The sequence below is a fragment of the Panthera onca genome, chromosome D2 (genome assembly GCF_046562875.1).
Source record: "Panthera onca isolate mPanOnc1 chromosome D2, mPanOnc1 haplotype 2, whole genome shotgun sequence".
NCBI classification, from domain to species: Eukaryota; Metazoa; Chordata; class Mammalia; order Carnivora; family Felidae; genus Panthera; species Panthera onca.
In genome coordinates this window covers 74,880,108-74,905,610 of record NC_138349.1, presented here as the reverse complement: position 1 = coordinate 74,905,610, position 25,503 = coordinate 74,880,108, and the positions used below count along the sequence as shown (strand labels likewise).

Here is a 25,503-nt window from a genome sequence, read left to right as displayed (position 1 = left end):
TTGTTCAATTCTGGCCTTCAACTGATTAGATGAGGCCCACCCACATTATAGAGGACATTGGATCAGAGTCCAATGATTTAAATGTTAATTTCATCCAGATACACCCTCACAGACACGTCCAGAATAATGTTTGACTACATGTCTGGGAACCGTGGCTCAGCCAAGTGGACCCTCAGACTCGAACTTCACATTGGGAGAGTCACAGTTTTGCCTACGGGTCGCTAATAGACCTCCCCCCCCCCCCAACCCCAGGTGGCTGTCAAAGCATGCGCTTTACAGAAATTACAAGTTTGGTTACTAGACGGTCATTGTCTCCATTAAGGGGTAGCTCTCACGTGGCAGGATCTCCAAGGTCTCCTCACCTCTCAGTGCCTTCACACAGGCAACTCACAGCTACCCCAGGAAAACGCATGGCTTGCAAAGCACATTCCCTCCCATTATCTCCTTGCGTCTCAAGACAGCCAGTAAGGGCAGCAGTCCCGCCCTCCTCTCAGGAACCAGAGAATGTGAGCGGAGAGGTAAGACACCTTGGCCCACTCAGGTCACACAACTTGCAAGTGGAGAGAGCCAGATTTGACACTCATCTTCCAATTCCAAGTGACGGGGGCTGGCTTTTCGGGAGCCATCGTCACGTGCCGGGCATCCCCCTCGACGCTCACACGCGTCCGTCGGCCCGACTTTCTGAACGACCCCGGGGGGGTTGCTTCACCCTTTATGCGCGGGGAAGCTGAGGCCTTCCCACCGCGTCGCACGGTGGGGCAGGGGTGGGGGCTGGGTGTGAGGCCAGGCTGGAGTCCACGATCTTCGCCACCTCCCCCGCGTCCAGGGCTAACGCCACCCTCTCCGCCCGACACACTGCTGCTGCCCGGTCACACCCCACACCCATCGCTGGAGACCAGGAATAATCGCCCGGTCCGGCCGTGTCACTAAAGGCCATGAGAAGGTTGCATGACGTTTTCGAAACCCCACAAGGTGGAGTGAGGTCCCGAGATGAGGCCGGGGCTCCGGAAAGCAAGTGTCACTTCCCCCAACCTCACAGCTGGGGGTTGGTCCCAGGTGCCCCAGCTTATCGGGAGGGCCCCAGGGCCTTGCTTCCCTCCGAAGCGTTCGTTTGGTCTCACGTCTTTTGCCGTGTCCCCACGTGACCTGCTGGGCCCTGACTGCCGTCGCCACGAGAGGCCAAATGTGGGAGACACGTTCATACGATAAACCTTTACCAAGTGCCAGGCGCTGCGCCGAGAGCCAAAGCTGAGAGATGACGAAGGGGGCAGATCGGTCAAGCAGACAGCATCAACCGGATGGCAGGGCCACCAGGCCACCTGTCCAGTCAGGCCTCCGGAAAGTACTCCGGACCCACAGGCGGAGGCCTCACCAGCTCTGCCCAAGGGATGCTGGCCGCCCTGCGGGAAGGGGGCGGGTTGACCTGGAGCCGAAACGCCAAGTCCACGGATGGAAGAATGAGGGAAGGGCAGCCAGGCCAAGGGATCAGCCTGTGCAAAGGCACAGAGGCGCCGAGAGCATTCGGTTGCACACAGCTGGAGTCTACAGCATGTGAGGCGTGGCCAAGAAGGCCCAAAAGTCCGGCTGGATAGACCGTCAATAGCCTGATGTCCCGCCGAGAACAAGCTTGGATTCGTTCGCTGAGAAATACGCTGGCTGATCCTGGAGCAAACCCTCCAGTCCCGCTGAATCTTTGTCAGCGGTGTGTGAAGGTCTCCGATAGACTCCGGGAGGTTATTGAGTCTTGGTTTGTGCTCAGCCCTAGGAAGGAGCTTCGGGGCACGCAGAGAGGGTTAGGTATGGGTTCCTGACCTCAGAGAGCTTACAATCCAGTTGAGGAGCAAGATTAAGGACGTGAACCATTTCGAAGCCATCCCAGGAAAAATCAGCAGGTATCAGGCAGTGTGGCCTCTTGAGTAAGTGTGGCGAGAGGTGGCGAAGGACGGGACGGTTTATGACGCGGGAGAAGTCACCGCTTCCTGCTGCTGACCCGGGAACGACCACGTCCCCTGACCTCCCCACGAGCCCCTGTCCTTGTCCCCGGCGGATGCTTCACGCACAGCCTTGCCGGCTGTCATTGGCCTGGACGCCACTTTCCCCTTCCCTCCCGTACCTCCCAGCTCACGCCTGTCGGAGCTGAGCACGCTTGTCTCGGACCCTCCTACGTTTGCGGTTTGCCTGCAGCCACCCAACTCCTCCGCGGAACGTGGGCCTGGGGGAGAAAGACGTTCTAATGGATTCTTGAATGATGGAGGTGTCCGATATGAGGCTCCGCGTCCTAGGCGGCTCTCTCTTTCTGCCAGAACCCATTTCTTATGGGCTCCTCCAAAGGCACTCGTTTGTGGCTGGCGGAGAGCTCCTTGGCGTGCCCGCCCGTGTGTCTCAGGGCTGTTGCTTCAGAGCCAGGCAGTCGTCTCGGTGCGGGCCCGCGGCAAACGCGTCACCTGCACGCGTGGCCCGTCTTCTCCCCTGCAGTGCGAAGCGGGGATGATTGAAACGCGACGTTTTCAACCCCAAAGCAAATTACGGCGAGGAATCAGTGTGAAATTACTCTCTTCTGCCCAGAGTTCCTTTTTCAAAGTCAGGCAGCAGCACCCGGGATGAAAGTTGGCCTGTCAGACAAGCCCATTCAAGCTTGCAATTCCTCTGTCATTTGCCCGACAGGCTTGTGATAAAGAGCAAGGATTAAAAAAAAAAAAAAAAAAAAAAAAATCTGCCAAAAATAGTGCCACCGAGAACCCTACACCAGGGCAGGCTCAGGAGCCAAGGCCGCCCCGGCGCGGGCCTCTCGGATAGGACGGCGGCGGCGTGGACTTGTTCTGACAGCGATGTCGTGTGACCTCGGATTTCGGCACCGGAGCCGTGGAGAGGAAGCGGGGCACGAAGCCGCATCTGTGAATCAATCCCTGAAGAAAGGAAAGGGAGAACAAAGTTTACATTGAAAATCTTGACTTTCCAAACAGCGTGTCGAGACAGCCCCACAGCGGACAGGTTTGCTGCAGGCCTGGGATGCGCCCTGGGCTGCTGCAGGCCCGGAGATTCATCTAGAAAGAATACAAGGAGGCTCGTTCTCCCTGGTGCCCAGGGCACTCCCCTTTGCGCTCTTTCGGGGGACTTCGATTCCACTGGTTGGGGGGGGGGGGTGCCTTGGGGGCCCGAAAGAGGGCGCGTCCCCTCTGCGGCCGGGAGCGCGATGGGCCCAGGAGAACATGGAGGAAGACCTGTCACCTGAGAAACTGTCAAAGAGGCCACTGCAACCTGGTGGCAAATGCTCCGGGTTACAGGGGACGGGCAGATCCTGTTCCAGCCCTGTTGCCAGCTCTCAGGGGGAGGTGGCAGGGCTTCCAGGGCTCGACGCCTGCTCCCAAGGCCGAGGCCGAGGCCTCCAGCCGCCCCCACCTGCCAGGTGACCGTGAGGCTTCTCGCCTCCGAAGCTAAGAGGTCACGCCTGTACCCAGATGCGGATTTTGCTGATTTATCTCACCTCCTGGGGCTGCGTGCTTCCTCTGACGGCCCCTCACCTCCCCGAGGTGAGGCATCGTTTGCTCCAGTCTATAGATGGGACCATTGAGTCTCAGGTTAGCTACTGTGGCCCAGTTCACACTGCTAGGAAGTGGTTGATCCCAGAGTCCAATCCAGGTCTTTGGGATCGAAGTCCAGTGACTTCCACACAAGGAATTCTCCCAGCCTGCCTCAGAGGCGGCGGCCCATGTGCAAATGGGGAGGGTCACGTGGTCCCTCTGGGTGGTGATTTCACCGTCGTGGGATTGAGCTTCATGTTGGGGTCTATGCTGAGTGTGAAGCCTGCTTGGGATTCTCTCTCTTTCTCTCTGCCCCTCTCCTGCTCTCTCTCTCTCTCTCTCTCTCAAATAAATAAAAATAAATAAAGGCCAAAAGAGCTGTGACGATTCCAATATGGTAGCCATTTTGCAGCCAAGTCCTTACAGGGGCCACAGCTTCAGAACGGTTCGATAGGCCCCACCGTCTGTGATAGTCAATGTCACCGCTGCCACCACGGTCCTCGTTACCACCAGATTTTACAAGTGCACGGTGCTTCCGATCACTGGCCACCCGGAGAGTTCACCCGGGCCGGGCTGTGCCCACTCCTGCCGACTGTCTTCTGTGTCACTCACAGCCTCCTGCAGGCAGAGACTTCCCTGGGGAGGTTTCCCCGGGGGACCCTTTTCTTTGGCATCCTTGAACAGCTGTCACCCTGTCCCAGTTGTTTTTCAAGAAAGGAGGTCCCCAGGGTTTCGCCGAGGCACACTCACACTTGACCCCACCATGTCGATTGATTCACTTCTACCCCCTCTGGGGGAAGGGGCACCAAGCCCTGGGTGCCCGCGGCCAGATGCATCACCTGTTGTTTCCGACCCGGAATACGAGTTCGGCCATGCGGGGATCGCAGTGGTTCCCGCAAAGGGAACCTTCTCTAGCGGACCCCAGGACCTCTGGGCAGACCGGCTTCGCGCCCCAGGGCGGTCAGCAGAGCGGTGAGAGCAGGGCACGTAGGTAATGCGGTACAGAGGGTGGGTGAGGGAGGCCGTCATTCAGCACGCGATTCTGAACTGGGCATCTGCCAAGAGCTTCTCGGTCATTTCCGTTAGCCATGACTTCTAAACATCCTTGGGACGTGGGCAGGAACTGTTGCCTCCGTCTGGGAATAAGGAAATGGAGAGAGAAATGTCTCCAGGGACACATCCACAGGGTGAGAAGAGGTCAGAGCCCTTTGTAATGACCACTGTCTTTCAGCCCTGGCCCTGCGTGCATCCAGCAAGTTCATGGGGGAGGGCGACCCTGGAGCGTGGCTTCCATCCAGGAATCGTCTGAAACATTAACTTGCCACAGGCCGGGTTGAGGTCTGGGTAACTGTCACACGGCACGTAAGGGGCAGGCTCAGAGGGGTAAGGGATCGGCAGTAAATCACAGAGTGACTGGCACCTTCTCAGCATGGAAAAAGGAGGCTCTTACTCCCCAGCCACGCCTAGGGCCAGCTCTGAAGCAAGATATATTTTTAAACACAAGCCTCGTAGAGAAAATGTTCCCTAGCATGTCCCCATGGCCTACTAATGGGGCAACTGTTGGCAACCAATGCCATCAGCCTGTGCTAAGGGCTGTGTTCTCAATTTTTGGTTCTATTCTTGTCCCCTGGCATACGATAGGGCTTGTGTCCCAGGAGACTGCAGGCCACTGACGAAAAAGAAGGTTTCAGTAGGTTCTCGCCTGCTCTCAATTTCAAGACTCTCTGATTTCGTTCAGACGTCGGGCCTGTGCGCCTGTGCTCATTTACCGAGTTGGAAACTTCTTTTTTTCTTCCTCTTCTACTTCTTCTTCACATAGATGCCATGGAAACTGCCCGATGCTTCCCAGAGGCTGGGGTACCCCCCTGTTTTGCCTCGGGGCGGCGAAGGGCTGAAGTCTGAGAAGGTCGGCTGCCCCTCCGATGCCTGGGCAGGTAGCCACTGTGGTCCTCCCTGGTTTCCCAGCGGCTCTGAGTACTGAGAGAACCACCGCAGGTGACTGGCTTCCCTCCTTTGCAAATGCAAAGAACCATTCCAGGGTCAGTTTTGTTTCTTCTCGCTCTGATCAGGGTCTGTTGCTTAGCCGGAGAAAAGAAAGACACCTTCCGGTCCTCATTAGAGTGGCTCTGGTCTAGTTTATTCAGGGTATCCTGCTAAACCCTGCTGGCGTGCCCCTGTGTGTTATTAGTGTTGCTGTAGTCGGGTCGTTGTTTTAAGGAAGCCCGTTTCTGAGCGGGGCGGGAGGAGACGCCCTTTGTCTGCCTCTCGGCCCTGTGGTCCTGGCCCTCGCCAAGGGAACCGATCTCGCGCTGCTGTGTTTATTTGAGTTATGTAATATAAACAGCTCCAAGGAGATGAGCTCCTCCACGTTTGTGTTTAGACTCAGGCTTCACTTGTCCTCTGCAGAGCTCATCACTTGGGTGGTTTCCTCTCGCCTGCTCTGTTTTGCTGCCGGAGAACAAAACAGCCTGCCCTTGACCCTTCCCCAGGACCGGCCCTTTCCTCCCCTGACCCAGCAATGAGAGCAAGGCGCTGCTGATGCGTGTCCTCAAAGGCTCTTCACAGGCCGAGGGCAGGGGCGGGGGGCCGTCCAAACAGAGCGGAGACCATCGGTGTAGGTACTGACTTTCTCTGTGGCTTCTTCACGGATACGGGGTTCCCCCATGCCAGGAGTATCCCTAGAATATTTAAAACCTAATTCCACTTAGCATATGGATTCACACTCAAGTTTTCAGCAACACCCCCGATGTGTAAAACGTGTGAGGACAGCCAGGAGGAAAGTTCAAAAGGTATTGTAGACGCCCGTTCCACATTATTTTATGGTACACATCCATTTAAATATTTTCAAAGCATTTCGTTGCTCATTGGACCAAGTTCATGGCGTGTCCCCCCGATGACTCCACACTAAGGAAAACATCTTCTCGTTGAGTTTGTGCATCTTCTCGTTGAGTTTGGCTTGGCACCGTGGTCCTCAAGGCCCAGTTGGATTGTGATACGTTTTTAGGAACAGTTTTCTCGAAACAACTCTCCAAGGGTCGAGTCACTTAGTTCTTTATTTATACAGTTGTCTTAATGCAGATCACAGATATTTTCGGAATCGTTACTGGCTCTCCAATTTCTTATGGCAAGATGCCATCTCTGTCTCTAATAACCCCTGATGCTCATGCTTGCCATTTACCGGGGCCACCAACCTCCTCGGGGTGCGAAGAGTGTTTGCTCTTGTCGTGTCTTCAGACCTGTGAGCTCGGGGAGGCAGGACTAGCAAAACAGAAGGCCTAGAGGTTTGAGCAACAGGGGATGTGGCAGCCACACTTTTCTTCCCACGGTGTTCCCAGAAAATTATGAGAGGAAGGAGGGAAGGAAGGAAGGAAGGAAGGAAGGAAGGAAGAGGGAAGGACGGAAGAAAAGGAGGAAGGAAGGGAGGAGGGAAGGAAGGAGATGGGGGGGAAGGAAGGGAGGAGGGAAGGGAGGAGGGAAAGAGGGGAGGAGGGAGGGAAGGAAGGAAGGAAGGAAGGGGGGAAGAAAGGAGAGAGGGAAGGAGAAAGAAGGAATTTATAGCAATGAGAGGAGGGGAAAATGGAATTGGAGCCTTGTGTGTTCAATACTCGGAGGTCTACCAGCTGAAGCCCAGCCAGGACCTCTGACAAAGCCACGCAGCATCCCCGGGTGCCTTCAAGCCCTTCAGGACTTCCGTGCATTGTTCCGGCAGCGGCTGCAGCAGCTTCCAACTCTTGCATCCCCTCTAATTTGTGAAGTCCCAGCTCTTACCCTCCCGTCTCCCTCTACATTCCTCTCCTTCAAGGTCAAATCCCAGCGCACCTCAACTTTGCCGTGTTTTCCGGGGCGGTGGCGAGAGCCCCTCCCCGGGGAAAAGGGGGGGGGGGTGCCGGGGACGGCGTTGCGAGCGGCGGGGCTGGAAGAAATCTGCTGGGGCCTTGACTTTCTCACACATGTTTCAGATGTGCAGGGTGTGATTGTAAACAGCGTCTTCTGCGCTGCCAAAGCTGGCCTCCCCGCCCGAGCCCTGTTCCCAACACCCCAGGGGTTCCAGTAATAGGGCGTAAAGCAAACAAAGAAAAACAGTAATCTGGTGTTCCAATTGCATTTTTCGTTTTTAGAAAATGGTAATGATAGGTTATTTGATTACCCTGGGTTTGGCTCTGCTCGCTCTGTATTAAGCACATCTGGTATTTGGTAACAATATAAGTAGCTGGAGATTTTTGGCTCTTGAAAATAAGCTTATCCAACGTTGCCATGCAGTTTGGAAACCCGTCAGAGAGGCCAGCCAAACTTGTGGAGATACAAGACTTTTTCTGTAGGCTGGGCAGCTGGCCAGGACGGCTAAAAAATGTGAATTGGCTAAGCACGGCTGCCACGCAAACACTTCTGGAAATTTCTGTGCTCGGGCCTGCCAAATGCATTATGCACAACATGAATTACAAGAGTTTCTAGCTCTCCCAGCAGTTGTGTTTTGAATTTAATTCTCCTGCGCGCTTTATGAAACATACACACACAACCAAAATGAGAAAAACACCGCAAAAATCCACTACCAGTTTTTTTGTTTTTTTTTTTTTTGTCTCTTTCCATTTGCATTGCCAAGCGTGCAACTTTTCCTGAATTAGGAGAAATGGCCTCAAACTTTGGTTTCAATTACATTAACTCTAACACGTGGGAGGGAAATGTGCTTCCTGGAAATTCTAGAAAGGAAGGATGTCTCGCATCATGGAGACAGCCTAATTTCTAAGTAGGAAAAACAATAAAGCGCAACCAAAGGGCTCAGAAGGAGAAAAACACATACAGCCTGCAGTGCTCACGGCCGGTGATTGGGACTGGGGCCTTGCCGAAGGGCTGTCGTCCGAACGGAGCTGTCAGCAGAATGTGTCTCTCCTGTGCCCGAGACGGCATCCTTGCACAAAGGTCCCTGGTTCGGCCCGGCCGGCCGGCCGAACTATCAAGCTCACGAGGAAATTTCGAGGTGGAGGACGGGCCCCGGAGGACACGCCACAGCCGGTCAAAGGGAAAGCGGGCAGGAGAGAAGCAGCCAAGCCTTCCAGACGGATCCTGGTTCTGCCCAGGCTTCCCTCGCCTTGCAGGGCTGAGAAACGTTTGCATCATCTATTTTGTGATTCCAAATTGAGACTTGCCTCTTTCTTGTGATTCAGATGAGCTGGATTGCTCAGACTCTCTGCCCAGGATTGTAAAAGGGCCTGGAGCTCTCTACTTCTATTCTGGAAATGACATTATTCATAGGACGCATATAATTCAATGCGAAATAATCACACCAGCACATGGAGAAGACAGGACGTCGTACGGCGAAATCCTTCTGATTCCTACCAAGTGTAATGCTTTCTTGATATACGGCCTTTCTCGCGAGAACTTAGATAATCGTGTCAATATTAGTAAGCTGAAACTCTGAAGAGTTCTAACTGAGGGCTAATGCTCCCACCTGCGTCATCTGTCAAGCCACTACGCTAGTCTGTGCCTCCGTTTCCCTCTTGTGTTTGCTTGGCCCTACCGTTCTCCCAGGGTGTGGGAAAGGTCTTGAGTTTGAGCATCAGGTCCTGGCTGGGACCCTTGTAACTCTGTGACCTCCTCCCGGTGGCAAGTCTCAGCATAGTGTCCTCACTTGTAAAACGGGGACAGTGGCATCCTTCCGCCCCGGCACGGTCACGAGGAACCCAATGTAGTAATGACAATGCACCTGTTTTGCGAACTGTAAAGCGGCATACAAACGTGGGTTGTTATTGGTACCTTTCAAGTCCTAATTATAGAACTTTGATCGCTTAGATTCCTGTGAATGTGATAGAGAGCGTGTGAGGCAAAGGGGTCCATGCACGTGTGTAATGTGATCTGGGAATGTATTGGGACTGGGTGGCAAGGAGGGGAGACCGTTGCTTTCTGCATATGATGTAGGTTGACCTCTGTCAGTATGACTCTTAATTAAAGTATGTCACCTGCCTCCCCCTCCCTCTTTCTCTCCGCGCCCCCAGCCCCCCCTCTCCCCCCCCCCCCCCCCCCCGCTTCCTCCCTTCCTCTCTCTATTCCTTTTTTCACAAATCCATTGGCAGCAATCACGGTTAATGTGCCATTTGACTATGTCGACCTTGGATGGAAGGTGAGCTTGCCCGAGCTAATTAAATTTCCTTTCCCGTAGTGAACTGTATCCCAGAACTATCGTTCTGTTCACTAAGCAGTGAAACAGGTTTGGGCATGTGAAAAAAACAAAAAAAATAAAAAGCTGGGGCCCCAAGAAAGTACTCTTGGCCTCATTTCCATTTGGCCCACATTGTCCTGTTCTTGGCTTAAATTTGGATCCCAGGACACATTTTCTCAGTTTCCTTTTCTCATGTTCCTGGATCTTTGTCGTGGAATTGTAGGAAACACAGAGTCAGGGGAGTCAGCCAAAAAGGATTTCTCCCCCTCCCGGGAAGGTCTCGGGTCCTGTCTCAGACACTACAGTGTGGGCGGCCCCCTCTCCACACGATTATTGTTTTCTTCGCCGTGGCCAGAAGTGGGGGGCTTTGAATTCACCTTGGCCAAAGGGGCTTTTTCTGTTCTCAGTTTTAAGGAGCCCCCCCGCCCCCGACTCCCCGCGAAGCACAGCGCCCACCAGTGAGCCGGCCTGGTCCGGCTTTGACCTCCGGGATCCGGGGCTTCTGAGGACAGATCTAGAGCTCGTGAACTGGGGTAAGTGTGGCTCGGCGGAAGCATGAACAAAAAGGAGACAGAAGGCCACTGTTGGGCACAGCAGAGGGAGAGAATGGGGCCCGGGGGCGGGGTGACAGGGGCGGAGGAGGGCATGGCTGGAAAGAAGGCCGGGCCGCCGCCACTGCCATCCCAGGCGAGGACGGTGACAATAGGCCAACAGCTCACACACGGCACAAGGGCTGCCTCTGCCGGCCCAGCACTCCCTGTTGGAACCAGCTGGCACTGGTGTTAGTGGGGTCACGGGACCAACGTGGAATTTTCTGGAATAAGAGGCAGATTGGGAAGCATTCCCCAGACATTGCAATATCCAACCAGCCCCTCCTGCCATTTACCTTTCAGGCTGACCGCTGTGAATAATAATCATGAATATTGACTGTGCGCCCTCCCTCTCCTGGCTCGCCACTGTGAATTATTTTAGTCTCACGGTCGCGCGGCACAGTTTTGCTATGATGTAGGCACTGTCGTTATCCCTGGTTTTCAATGGGAAGAACCAAAGCTTGGGTGGTGGGTTAAGTGACCTGACCAAGTTTACGCAGCTCGTAGCAAATGCCGGTCTTCTCTTTGGCGTCCCGTTTATGGTTACCACACGGCCACCGCCCGAGGCTTTGGACAACTGACCTCTCACCCCCATCCTGTGTCGTTAATATTATTTTTGTATTTGGTGGCAAAATGGGCTTCCCGTGGGAGGGGGTGCGCGCAGAAGTGCATATTCTCCGTTCCTTCTACCGGTGAGCTCCGTTGGTGCTACCCGGTTTCCTCGGTTTTGTCTTCTCAGTGGTTGCACCAACTCTGGGCAGGTGGACACATCTCCACCCGGCCAGGTTACTGTCGCAGCCCTCGCTGCATTCTGCTCCCCAGCCCTCGTGACAGCGAGAAAACCCCACGCTTCTACGAAAAAAGCTCGTATTCGAAAGGATCGCTAAGCTTTCTAGTCCACCCCACTGATCACCGTTTCATAGCCAGACCATTTCATCTGACATTTTTAAAGTGAAGATGATGGGTGCCTGGGTGGCTCGGTCGGTTAGGTGTCCAACTCCCGAGTTCGGCTCAAGCCACGATCTCGCGGTTCGTGAGTTTGAGCCCCACGTCAGGCTCTGTGCTGACAGCGCAGAGCCTGCTTGGGATTCTCTGTCTCCTCCTTCTCGGCCCCTCCCTGACTTGTGCCTTCTCCCTCCCTCAAAAAATAAACTTAAAAAAAAAAAAGTGAAGATGATCTTCCACTTTTGTATATTCAATATTTGCCGAGTACTTACTAGGTGCTTACTGAGTTCCTGCTAGCACAAGTACTGTTTGGGGCACTGTCTCCAAGAGTCTGCATGCTTAGGATGGGCGTACTCTCGAAATCCTGGTGTTCCGGGGCAATCATTTCTTGTGATTTTTCCCACAGCACCCACTCTTCCTCTCCAAGGTGACCCCTCTAAGCCGTGAGAGAAATTAAAAATGCCTTCATGGAATCATTATCCCGTGATCCTCAATGGGATTGCTAACGTTACCACTAGGACCTTTCCGCAAGTCGCCGGTTGAGCACCTGCGTGTATGAGACCGGGAGAGAATGAGGGAGAAAAGACTGCCGTCGCTATTGTTCCTAAATGACAAGATCGGTTTTATCACCATGGTGTAATTATTAGTGTTACGTATCACCTTTACCTCTTACTTATGTAATAGTTCAGAAGCTAAAAAAAATTCTTTATTTCTTGGCAAATCTTGGATTCGACGGCCATTTGTTAAATTGGGCTGAGCACGAGCTTCTCAGATCCTAAGTGTATTTGTTTTTACTGCCGCGTAAAGTTACCATGAGCTCAGCAGCTCGAAGTGACACACGTTTATTATGTCTCATCTTCTACCGGTTAGCTGGGTCCTCTGCACAGGGTCTCACAAGACCGTAGTCGGTGTGTCCACTGGAGCTGGGGTCTCCTCTGGGCGCAGGGTCCTTTCTCTCCCAAGTTCATAGGGCAGAATTCATTTCCTCCCAAGCGTCTCCTGGTAGGTTTGCTTCTTCCAGGCCAGCAAGTGCGAGAGAGGATCTGATGCTTTGTCTCTGCCCCTCTAGATTTTCTTTTAAAGGGCCCATCTGATTAGGTCAGACCCACCCAAGATAATCTCCCCTGTGATTCACCCAAAGACACCTGATTAGAGACCTTCATTACATCTGCAAAATCCCTTCACCTTCGCCGCTCGCATCATGAAACACAGGGATGAGTGATACCCTTCCACCTTTGCTGCATTCTATGGTTAGAATGCAAACCAAGGCCCTGTTCGCACTCAAGGGGAGAAGGTTACATATGACCAGGGTGAGGGACACTGGGGATCATTTTAGAATCTGTGGATAGCAAGGTTGTCTGCGTGCTTTTTCATCGATTTATACTCAGCGGAGCAACAGGCATACAATGTAAAAATAATTGACGGGTCCTGAGAATGTAGCGATTGGAAATAAATTCATGTTTTTGAAGGCGCATTGACGGGTCCTGAGAATGTAGCGATTGGAAATAAATTCATGTTTTTGAAGGCGCACTCCAGAGCACACTCTGAAAAAGGTCACTTTCTCCCCCCAGCAGGTCTTAACAGGGGAGGGTGGAGGGAAGCGTGGGTAGGTGACGGTTCAGAAAGCACACGAGCTAAAAGAAACACGAGCCGGAAAAATCTAGGTTCCCGTTCTAGTTGCTCCCGAGAAAGCTGTGTGAGCTTCCCCTATCTGGGGAGCAGGGTGGGAGGGAAATAGTAGCTGCCTTCCCTTGCAGGTCTGCTGAACAGGCAGAAAGAGACCAACAAACCTTTGTGGGGACAAAGGTCTTCACTGTCCTGACACAGACTGTCGGGAAGCTGGTGGATCACACTGTGCTTCTGTCTCAAAAGGCGGGTGCGTGATCACATCACCAGGAGCCGTTTTTGTTTTTGTTTTACTTTTTTAAAGTTATTTATTTATTTTGAGAAAGAGAGAGAGAGGGAGAGAGAGCGCGCATCAGCAGGGCCTGGGGGGGGGGGGGGTGGGCAGAGACAGGGAGAGAGCGAGAGCGTCCCAAGCACACAGCCCAACACGGGGCTCCGACTCACAAACTGAGATCACGACCCGGGCCGAAATCAAAAGTCGGATGCTTGACCGACTGAGCCACCCACCCAGGCGCCCCTGTTTTCGTTTTTGTTTTTGGCGATAACCAGTCAGGCGTTCTTGAAAGGCACCCACGTCTGTCCCATAAACTGGGGAATGAGTTCTCTGTGCACACGTTAGGGGAGAGAAGAGCCCCTTACACACTCCCTCCAAAGTTGTACCTTAAACTTGAGGTCCAGAACCTCTGATGCAGCCTCTACAGCTGGCTTGCACGGTCCCCTGCATGTCTCTACAAGGCACACAAAGGAAGTGAGATAGGGAGGAGTGTGGGGCCATTCTCGGTCACGTGAGAATTGCTTCTCAGTTAGCCAGATCCGTGCAGCTGCACAAAACAAACACACATACAGTCCAGGCTGGGGAGACCGCCTGCAGAGTGAGCTTCCCTCCTGCAAGGAAACAGTCGTCTGATAATGTGTTAAGATCAGATTAATGTAGGAAGTAAACATGTAATAAATAATGATAGTGTAATAATGGTGTCTGTTGAAAATATGAGACCCGGAGTATGGATTTCTTAGGCTAATTTTGCCCTTATTTAAAAGAAACTGACAGACGTGCTTTATAAAATGGAAGATAATTTAACAAGGAGAGAACAGAAGAACACCAACTCATTTTCCTTGTTTAACCGTTGCCTTATTCTTTTGGCTTAGAAAGGACAAGTGAGTTTTTGCTTTTTTCTTTCTTTCTTTCTTTCTTTCTTTCTTTCTTTCTTTCTTTCTTTTTTAAAAAACAATTTTTTTTAACGTTTATTTATTTTTGAGACAGAGAGAGACAGAGCATGAACACGGGAGGGTCAGAGAGAGGGAGACACAGAATCTGAAAACAGGCTCCAGGCTCTGAGCTGTCAGCACAGAGCCCGACGCGGGGCTCGAACTCACGGACCGCGAGATCATGACCTGAGCTGAAGTCGGCTGCTTAACCGACTGAGCCACCCAGGCGCCCTATTTATTTATTTTGAGAGAGAGAGAGAGAGAGAGAGCATGAGCGGAGGAGTGGCAGAGAGAGGGGGGAAAGAGAATCCCAAGCAGGCTCCCCACCATCAGCACAGAGCCCGACATGGGGCTCGGTCTCACGAACAACGAGATCATGACCTGAGCTGAAATCAAGAGTCAGACATTTAACCAATTGAGCACTCCAAGTTTTTGTTTTCTTAGAGAACTGATATTTAAATTTCACCCTCCACATCTCCCACCCTGTCCTCAGTTTCCCCACGCCATCCATTACAGATACGAGGCCATGCCTGGGTTCAAAATTCTCCGGGAAGCCACAGGACTTCACCTTCGATGCAGGAAAGAAAACAGGCGTTTTTAATGATCTGGAAGCCAGGTCAGTTTCTGATTTGCACACCTCAGAGCTTTCAGTTAATGGAAAGGCCCCAACAGCGTTATCGCAACGTGTTGTTGCTGACTCATCAGAAAAACCAGTCCTGTGATGAAGGAACCTGGGTCGTTATTTCTGTCGTATTCCTGTATCAACTGAAACATGCATTCTAGCACATGAAGCCATCTGAGTAAGCCACCTAGCTTTTGAGTCACACACCTGAGATATTTTCGTATCTGAGATGCATAAAGCACAACTACACGTGACTCAGAGACACAGGCAAACAGTGGCCCCGTAAGAAACAGGAAGGGAAACGTCTTATAATAACCGCCTGGTCTGGACTATGGACTTTGTTGGGATTTTCAAATGAGGGGATCTTGTTGGTTTCGAAAGCCGTGTTGGCAAACTGATACCGTATTTTTAGCATGCCTTGAATGGAAAACATGCAAGATATGTGAACAATATATTTCCAAATATGACACATATTTATAAAACACAGCAAACGCATGACAGATTGAGTAGGATATGTGGAAAAAAATAACAGCTGCGGTACACCCTATTTCTTAGCAAATTCACACACAACAAATGACATTCATGTCCCATGGTTTGTAAAATCTATTTTTTAAGCATTTTAGGAAAGGAGGTACGGAATGAAAATAAAAGTTTGCAAAAGAAAAAAAAAAAACAGAAGGTGGATGTAAATTTAAGTGACGTGTCATGTAATTATCATGCATAAAACTAGTTCGGGATAGGTTACCCCCTACCCCCCAGCATGCTGCCCTTTGATGGAAATGATATTAAATGAGGCATTAGAAGTGATTTGCATTTTCAGGTGGGCTCAAATGTCATGTATAAGGGAAGGCATTTGGAAAATTTCAGTATAAAACAACCAAGAAGTGTGCCAGAGGTGTTAAGATTTACTCGGATGGAGGAGAATTGGTGCCGATCATAGTTTGGGTTCTGAACTGAGACAAATCTGGGTTCTGAACTGAGACTGGGTTCTGAACTGAGACAAATCTGACCAGAGACACTTGGATTTGGATAAAAGGCCATAGGGATCCATGGTCTGTTCTAAAGCAGGGACTTAGCACGAGAAGCAGTGTTTTTAGGGGGATAGTGTTAGCGCCTATGAGCACAAAGCAACCTCTGAGGACAGGGGTATAAATTCCTTATATGTGTAATATAGGCATTTAGGATTTACAAAGGAGTTTTCTCATTTTCAAATGCATAATCTTATCTGAGCTATGGAACCCCCTTGTGAGGCATGCATTCATCACGCACACAGTCCTAACAAAGAAATCAAGAGTTATGACTTTGGGGTCACACTCAGAGGAGGCACCAATCCTAACAACCAGGATGTTTGTCCCTTTAGGATGATCCCCGGGAGACATGAGGTTACGGGTATTTTTTTTTTTTTTTTTCTCTTCTTCTTGTTACTTCTGGGTTTGTCCAAATTTTCTGCAATGAGAAAATATGATTTTATAACTCTAAAGTGACATGAAATATTATTGCTGTAAACAAGGGACAGAATCCCCCGTTCTCATTCCTTCTAGACCATTCCCTTTGCTCCACCCCCTACTGGAAGCTGGGACCGACTTTCCTATGCTATTCATTGCTGGCCTCTGCCCCCAGCTGGAGCTCTCCCAGAACTCAGAGCTCTGTTCGTAGGCTGAGCTGGTGTAAGTCAACTTAGAACAGGTCAGCCTGGGAGTCTAGAGGACTAAATTTGCATCCTATTTTCTACAATGCTGGGAAGTTCCTTCATATCTGTATGCCTTAGTTTCCTGCTCTGTATCCTTTTTGCCAGATATGGAGTGTTTCAAGATTCCCAAGCAAACATTGCCTTATCAAAGAAAGGTGATGCGAAGATTACATTCTTGTGGGAGACTGCTAACGTGTTGAAATACCGCACTTGTGTTTTCTGCTTGGCCTTGGCCTTACCGAAAGGAGACTTTGGGTAACAGAAGTAGGGGGAGGGAAAGGAAGGTGGGCATGAGAGACGGTGGAGAGGGAGGTGTACCAGTTGAACCGAGGTTGGAGTCATCAGCGGGCGTTCTGAGCTCCTCTGGCCCTTCCTGGGCGGGCGTGGCTCTAATGGGACCTCCCTCACTAACGGACATGCCACAGAAACTCATTCAAGGAGGCCATCTGATCTAGCGTCATAGATAATAACAGACCAGACTGCTTCCTTGACCTTGGGCAAGCAACTTAGCCTCTCAATTTCCCACTTTCTCTACCTGTAAATAAATGATCTCACTGGGAGGTGAAGGATAATTGAGATCGAATTTCCAAAGGATTTTTAACTCCTTCGAATGCATCAGTTTTAAACTTTGGGGAAGGGAGGGTTCTTGGAACCCTCTGAGAATCTAATGAAGGCCAGGAGGCTTTCTCCCAAAACGACATGTACCTGGCCATCAACTTTCATATATATTTGTACGGTTTATAGATTCCCTGAAGCTTAAACTTCCTCTAATTTAGGGGAAAAAACCCACACCTGCCTTAAAAGCAAAGTGCTATAAACATGTAAAAGATAAATAATGTGTCATTTTCGTGTCACTGCCGTCCTGTGCATTTCATTCGTGAAGCTCATGTGTTGTTATCACGACTATCCTCCTTGCATTATTGTTAAAAATACTCTGGGGCCCCTGGGTAGCTCCGTTGGTTAAACGTCCAACTTCAGCTCAGGTCATGACTCATGGTTTATGAGATCAAGCCCTGCATCAGGCTCTATGCTGGCAGCGTGGAGCCTGCTTGGGATTCTCCATCTCCCTCTCTCTCTCTGCCTGTCTCTCACACTCTTTCCAAAAAAATAAATAAACTTAAAAAAAATACTCTACTTTCTCTATTGGTTTTCGTCCTTCCCCGACACCCACCACCAGATTATTATTATTATTATTTACATTAAGCACGTTGGAACCAAGGATGCTTTGCTACTGGTGTTCTGTGTAAGACGACATAGGTCTCTTCCATCTAAGTATAATCTAGTAAATAGATAAGAATATGTATAATTAAAGTGAGCTGCTAAAATGAGTTCTTTTTTTTTTTTTTTTTATCAGTCTTGGACAGTTAAAATTGCAATGCTTGAGAGAAATAGAAAAGTGGCCCCTCGTCATGTTATAGAGGGCACTTGACACAGGCATTCAATCTGAGATTGATTAAAATTTGCATACTTCTTATTATTTATTCTAAAATAATTGAAAAGCAGTGGTCTTGAAGAGAGAATTTTTTTTGAAGAACAATATTTTATGCATTGGTTCCAAAGGAACCAGCCCATTTATTCAATAATGAAAAAAGGCATTATTTTCACATCGCCACCTAATGTCTTCTGTTTTCTCCCGTCATTATTTAGCTCAGCTGGAAATTAGGCATCTTCTTCCGTGACGCTTAAAAAAAAAAAAACAAAAAAAAAAACAAAAAAAACTTGTGTTGTGAAATAGCACTATCCTTTGTGGACGACTGGACTTCAGAAAAAGACACTTGGCATGGGTTAACATGCTTCTTGGGCTTATACTGGACCCTCCTTTCTTTTCCTTTTCCGTTTTTGGCACAATGGATAGGTTTTTAGCACGCCAGAATCTGTAGTTCTTGTTCTCGGAGATGTATGTGTATATATATATATATATTTTTTCCTTTTTACTATCGTCTATAAAAGGAGCCCGCTATTGATTGTAGCTGACTGAGTCGCTTGAGTTGATATCTAAGCAACGCTAACCCAGATAGGGATTAGCATTACATCAGCTGTCAGGCGAGGAAGCCTGGCAGAGTGCCAGCCTGTAAAAAACGGAACGCGTTTGCGTCACTGTTCCCTTGGTGATGCTTCTTGGAGCCTTGTCAGCTGTCCCCTGAGGTTGTTTCCTTAATATGTCAACAGACATTCCTGAATCTTTAATGCTGGATAGCTCTTTTCCTCTTCCAAAAACACTTAGGTGACCAAGCAGCTGGTGCTATGATCTTTCGAAATGTATCTCTTTCATGAAATACGTGTTTGCTCTGTGTTTGCTCTGTTCGGAACAGTCGAGGGGATTTAAGAAGGTTTGGATTTCTGCTTCTCCCATGTTGGAGGACCTATTTTTGAAGAAACAGGACAGCCAGCTTTAGTGCTGGGAGCTGCTTCTCTGCTTTTATGTTCCTTCGGAAAACCCCGTATTCCCTCACCAGCTTATCCAAACCCTCCAATTATCCTGTTACACTGTGACATCTCATAGAACAAAACAGCTGGTTGAAAAGACCCGGCTGGAATTTGCCCCCGTTTATGATTTGCTCTCTGACCTGGCTCTAAGAACATCCGCGGGACAGAAAAAGGTGTGGGCAGTGACCTTGAGCGTCCCCTGCTTACCGAGAACCGCGTAGAAGAAAGGTTTGTCACCCGTTGCCCACGTGAAATCCATTTCCTCATTTTCCCGACGTCTTTTTTTTTTTTTTGCCATCCTGGCAACTCGATCTCTACTTCCATCTTGGAAAATTTTACACTGAAAAGTAAGTGGGTAAAGCCTCGCGCTAACATACCTTCTCTCTCTCTCTCTCTCTCTCTCTCTCTCTCTCTCTCTCTGTCTCTGTCTCTCTGCAAGTAAACGTAGCCCATTGAAACTGGGTTATTTCTCCCTGCTCAGTAACCCTCCAGATCATTACGCCGTGGCTATACCAGTTAATTACAGTCAATAGTTTGAGCAACTTAAATTTGGAAAGAAGTCATTCGGGTTTTGGAGGGGTAGTGTGGCGGTGTTATTAAATTCATTTAATCATAAGTGACCATGATGGAGTACGTAACTGGGGGGAAAGCCACTTCCACGGTGTGTGAGCCTCAGACTCCGCTGTCAGAGGAGCGCCTGTCGTCGAGCGGGCACACATCTTGTCCTTTGGAGACACACTAAGGGCCCCGAGAATTCCGTGGCCGTGGAAGCTGTCTCTGGGCTAGGTCTCCTGGGACGGCCGCTTCCTCATTCTGCCAGCTGATGTAGCAGTCGGGTTTCTGTTCCGCAAGTCCTGTGCCCCCGGCGCCCAGCCTCCCGGGAGCCCCTTGATCACCCCCCCTGCAGAAGGTCCCCATGGCTCTCCGGGGGACAATGGGAACAGAGCTGCCCAGGAGAGGAGGGAGTTAGGACCCTTGGGTTTTAGAATTGAAGGGAATTTTTAGAGTTCGTGAAACCCAAGCCCGACATTCATTTTAAGAATGAAAAATCTGAAGTTTGCTGGTGTGGGCTAGCTGGTATCATATCTGGGAGGAGGACCCATCTCTCTGCACTGGCCTTTGTTTTTCTTATTTTATACTTAAAAAAAAAATATTTATATTGAGAGAGAGAGAGAGCATGAGCAGGGGAGGAGCAGAGAGGGGGGGTGGAGAGAGAGAATCCCAAGCAGGCTCCATGCTGTCAGCGAGGAGCCAGATGGGAGGCTCGAACCCACAAACCTCAGGATCATGGCCTGAGCTAACGTTAAGAGTCAGATGCTTAACCGACTGAGCCACCCAGGCGTCCCTGCCCTGCTTTGTACAGCAGCAGCTCTTGTCCGGGGGCAGAGCCGGGCTGGGGCAGCACAGGCCACTCTTCTCCCCGGTTCAGTGTCCTGTCCAGTGGAGTCAGTGGCTCGAGGACCACTGAGGCCACATGCAGCGTGGAACTGAGCACTACGGATGGGGGCTCCACTCCAGCAGGCTGTCACCCAAGCACACCTCTGTTTTTCCTCACTTAGCCGGGGGCCCGCAGGAGAGCTTCGCTGTGCTGTGTGCACCCCACTTACAGCAGCGAGGGAATGCCATCCCCGACCGCACACAGCCCCTGGAGGGACCGACGAGGCAGCAAGAGTTAGCCCAGCCGTTGCTTTGGGGCCAGAGGCACAGAGTCTGGATGGTGCCGAGGACAGCATGTAACAAGACTCCTTGTCTCTTCCCCTTGGGAGCCAGGAAGGGAAAAAAAAAAAAAATCACAGACACCTGTAAGAAAGTGGAAAGAGGACTTTTAGCCCTCGTGTAGGGCTTCCACATCCGGAATAAGATTTCCTCGCCCTTACTTCTTCCCTTGTTGCCCCAAACTCCACGCATCCCCCATGGGCTGGGCTGGCGCACGGCTGGCTCAGCTCGGTGGCTGTGATTCGGAGGGAGGGCTTGGGGGTCGGAACTCCTGCGTTCCAGTCCCCGCTCTGCCACTTGATAGCTGTGCGATCTCGGGCCAGATTTTCTCCTCTCAATGTCCTCATCTGGGAAATGGAGAGAACGCTATTGAGTTTGATGAATATACCAGAAGGATTAAGTGAGGTGGGGCCCCGTAGCGTGCTTGGCAAAGCGCCCGGCCCAGAAGGGGTCAGTACGCCTCAGTCGCCGCTATTGACATCGCGCGGAGAACGCTTGGAGAGAATTCTCAAGGCAACTGATAGACACACATCTTCTCCGGTTTGGGGTGGGGGTGCGTTGGGAACCAGTGTACCGGCCTGGCGAGCAGGAGGTGAGCTGGAGACGAGGAGACGGGCTGGTGGGAACAACACAAACGACCTAGACCTTGACCGAGCTGCATATCAATATATATCCCGCCTAAAGGGTTGGAGCCGGCTTGCACTTGCCTGTGGCGGGGGGCACCTGGTTCTCCCACGCAGTCTGACCACTGGACACGACTGGGGGGAAAAGAGAGAAAAGAAACGCCAAAGTAATAATGGTTAGCATCGGCATGGCACGGTCACGGTCTCGGGAGGACCTTCATCTCTGTAGACAGCGGAGGGTTTTACACTATCCTCTTTTTGCAGATGAAAGAAACACTTTCTTAGACTCTAGGGACTTGCCTCAGATTGGAGAGTGAATAAGTGTTGGCGGTCAGGCCTGGACTCCCTTCTTTCTCAGAATGTTCCTCCCGGCCACACTCACTCAGATGCACGCGCAGGTGCGCGCACGCTCCTGCCCGCATACACACGCACACACGTGTGCACACACATGGGGGCACACACGCGCACGCTCAGATGGGCACAATCTAGGCCAGGGAGACCCGGCGTCTGCAACGTGCTTTGCTCGCTCCAGTTGCCGGGGGTCCTGTAGCGCTTGGAGAGGTGGCCGCAGAGACCGGGGTCCGGCCCGCTGCACCGAGGCTCAGATAAACCCGGGAACCAGGAACCAGGAACCTGTCACCCCCTTCCTTCCCCCGAAGGCACCGGGGCGGACAGACTGGGCACGGGGAAAAAAGGCAACGTCCCCTTTCGTGTTTCCCGGACGTGCCTTTTGCCATCACGACAACTGCGAGTTGCTCTGGGAATCAGTCCTTCTCCCTCAAGCTCTGGAATGAGTCATTTGGCAAAGAGCTGCGTGCGGAAATTACAAAGCTTCCGTGTCACCTATGGAAACCGCGGTGGGGCTTTTGTTTGTTTTGGGTTTATTTCTGCCGCTGTCCTCACTTCCGCTGTGTGAGAGGCCAGTGGGGAACCACACGCTTCACACGTGCTGCACATGCGCACCCCGCCTACACGCGGAGGCCTGGGGCGCAGGCTGGAGGGCCCCGGCTTTCCTCTCTCTGCTCGCCCTTCCAATTCCTCTGCGATCGCATCCGCTGCAGCCTTGCCCCGCGGGCCACTGTCGCAGGAAAGCAGATTGGGCCAGTGGAGACCACCGTGAGCTGGGCTCGGCCCCACTGCGGGAGGCACCTGTGCGAAAAGGCTCCACCTGGGACACTTGGGACATGTTTTAAGGGGACACTTTCTTGCTTCACGTCCTCTACAGGCTTTAGGGGTTTCTTTTACCATACGTCTTTTGTTTTAAATTTTATTTATTTATTTTTAGAGAGAGAGAGAGAGAGAGTGTGTGCCAGAGGGGCAGAGAGAGAAGGAGACAGAGAATCCCAAGCGGACCCCAAGCTCAGCGTGGAGCCTGATCGCGGGGCTGGATCTCTGAGTCGGAGGCTGAACCGATTGAGCCCCCCCCAGGTGCCCCAAACCATAAACTTTTTTATGCCCTTGATACTTAATGCTCTTTTCATGGTTGGCTCACTGAAAAAAAAAATTTTTTTGTTCCTGGAAACAAGAAAGGAGCTTGTTTTAAAAAATTAAAAAAAGTAATTTTTTTAAAAAAATTTTTTTAACGTTTATTTTTGAGACAGAGAGAGACAGAGCATGAACAGGGGAGGAGCAGAGAGAGAGGGAGACACAGAATCCGAAACAGGCTCCAGGCTCTGAGCCGGCAGCGCAGAGCCCGACGCGGGGCTCGAACCCACAGTCCGTGAGATCACGACCTGAGCCGAAGTCGGACGCTTAACCGACCGAGCCACCCCGGCGCCCCACGTAATTTTTTAATAGCAATCTGTCTCTGTGGCTGTCACACATACAAACTCTGTCACTTGGGAGAATTTTTAAGCACCTTCTACTGCTCAGGCACGGTTCAGGGAGCTGAGGGTATAGCAGTGAACAACATGGACAGCTCTCGTCCTCGGGGAGACTAGGCAATAAATGACTGAGAAAGCTTCTTAGAGGGGCGCCTGTGTGGCTCAGTCGGGTGGGTGTCCGACTCGACTTTGGCGCAGGTCGTGATCCCAGGGTTGTAGGATCGAGCCCCATGTCTGGCTCCACGCTGAGCATGGCGCCTGCTTAGGATTCTCTCTCTCTTTCTCTTTCTCTCTCCCTTTGCCCCTCCCCCCCCCCATTAAAAAAAAAAAAACATCTCATAGATATTTCACAAACCGAACTTAGAATTAAGGTCAGTAACACTGAATCCGCTTCAACGTGATGGCCTATCTTTATTCATATATTTTTTTTTATTTTTTTTTTAACGTTTATTTATTTTTGAGACAGAGAGAGACAGAGCATGAACAGGTGAGGAGCAGAGAGAGAGGGAGACACAGAATCTGAAACAGGCTCCAGGCTCTGAGCGGTCAGCACAGAGCCCGACGCGGGGCTCGAACTCACGGACCATGAGATCATGACCTGAGCCGAAGTCGGACGCTTAACCGACCAAGCCACCCAGGCGCCCCTCATATATTTTTAAATATTGTTACCTAGTCACTGGTGATCTGGATTTGAGGATTGGGACTTTAGTTCTTGTCGGAAACCCTGAGCCGGTCTGGTCTGTACACAGGTGTCCACCAGGGAGCTGGCTGATGGAGGCTGTGTCACAGAAAGTCTGAGAGTCTGTGACTTCTTCTATGGTGATTATGGGAGTTTGGCTACCGGGCTGACAGGGCGCCCCCCCCCCCCCCCCAGCCTATGGAAAATTGGGTTTTGCTGCAGGTTGACCTTGGAAAAGAACGGGTAAGTAAATATAATTTAAATGGTTCATTTATTTTTTTCTTTAGGGACATGGAAAACAACCAAGACCCTTAGCTGTAGAGAACAAACTGATGGTCACCAGAGAGGAGGGGGGTGGGAGATGGGTAGAATAGGTGATGGGGATTAAGGAGTGCACCTGTCGTGATGAGCTCCGGACGAAGTGTTCAATCACTATTCTGTGCACCTGAAACTAACATAACCCTGGATGTTAACTCTACTGGAATTTAAAATAAAATTTAAGAAAAAACACACGCCTTAAAGAAAGATGCTGCTGAAGGAGAGTTCAAAAAAAAAAAATAAAGGTTTACATAAACTGCTTATTTTTGCAAAACTGGCCCTTGCTGATTTAACTGGTGGCTCACTCGTTCGTTCATTTACTGACCGCTGTGGTGGGCCAGGCACCCTGCTCTGTGTCAGAAACACAAAGTTTAATAAGACATGGTCCCTGCCTTCAAGGCGCTCATAACCCGGTAGGAAAAGCAGTTGCAGAGACGATCGGGTAACTGTGGTATGTGCTGTACTTGAGGCTGAGTGATGGGCTCCACCCAGCGTGGGGCAAGGCTTTGGAGAGAGGACAAACCGTGTCTTTAACGTGGGTTTAAAAATAAGTGCCTTATAAGAGCCAGTGCCTTGTCTCCCTCCTCCTCTGTCTAACATTTGTCCACGGTGGCTCTAAGGAATTTGGCCACGTTATCCGGCTACCAGTAAACAACTACGCCAGCCCTTCTATGGGCTGATCTGCTTAGTATTCTATTTTGTGCAATCAGAGATTAAATTCCAAATTCACTGGCACTGAAGATGAAACAGCTAATTACATACAGTAATTGCATTTAAAATCCATGCCTTTGAGTGACTGATGAAATCTGCTTTTTAAATGCTCCTGAAACTCAATGTACCCAGCAACTGACTGTGGTTAAGGGGCAGTGTATTTTTAGTCCTGGAGTGTGGGCACGGCTTCAGCCTCTTTCACCCATGTCCCTTCCTTGAATTCAGTCTGTGCACTTAAAAGAATACTTTTGTCCAAAAGGAAGAAGTAAAGTTGGCTCTGTTTGCAGGTGGCATGATATTACATATAGAAAACCCTAAAGACTCCACCAAAAAAAAAAACCACCCCAAACATTAGAACTAATACGCACGTTCAGTAAGGTTGCAGGATATAAAATCAATATCCAAAAATCACTTGCATTTCTATGCACTAACCACAATCTATCAAAAAGAGAAATTAAGAAAATCTTATTTACAATAACATCAAAAAAGATAAAATAGGAATAAATTTAACCAAGGGGGTGAAAGATCACGCTGAAAACTACAGAACATTGGTAAAAGAAACTGAAGGAGACACAAATACAGGGAAAGATATTCTGTGTTCATAAACTGGGACAGTAAATATTGTTAAAATGTCTATACCACCCAAACTCTCTACGGATGCAGGATTATCCCTATCAAAATTCCAATGGCATTTTTCACAGAAATAAGAAAAATGAGCTTCAAATTCATATGGAACCACCAAAGGCCGGGAATAGCCAAAGCAATCCTGAGATAGAACAAAGCTTAACAAAGAGGCACTGTACTTCCTGATTTCAAACAAGGCTACAGTAATCAAAACAGTGTGGCATTGGT

The 25,503-nt window shown here is 50.4% G+C and overlaps 1 protein-coding gene across 3 annotated transcripts in view; it reads left to right on the top strand.

The window, feature by feature from the left end:
* LOC132685480 (uncharacterized) overlaps window positions 1-24,132 on the top strand; it is a 78,232-nt gene extending 54,100 nt beyond the window's left edge. For 2 of the 3 annotated variants that reach the window (XR_014135384.1, XM_081790550.1), the window contains exons 7-8: window positions 10,083-10,208; window positions 11,005-14,264. Coding sequence is in view for 2 of the 3 variants with exons in the window: in XM_081790550.1 (XP_081646676.1) it covers window positions 10,083-10,208; window positions 11,005-11,096 (218 nt within the window). In the remaining variant the exon portion in view is untranslated. Of the gene's footprint in view, window positions 1-10,082; window positions 10,209-11,004; window positions 14,265-14,558; window positions 14,659-23,692; window positions 23,763-23,909 lie in introns of those variants that run through there. The other variant, XM_081790549.1, reaches the window with a different exon arrangement.
* Window positions 24,133-25,503: the final 1,371 nt, after the last annotated feature.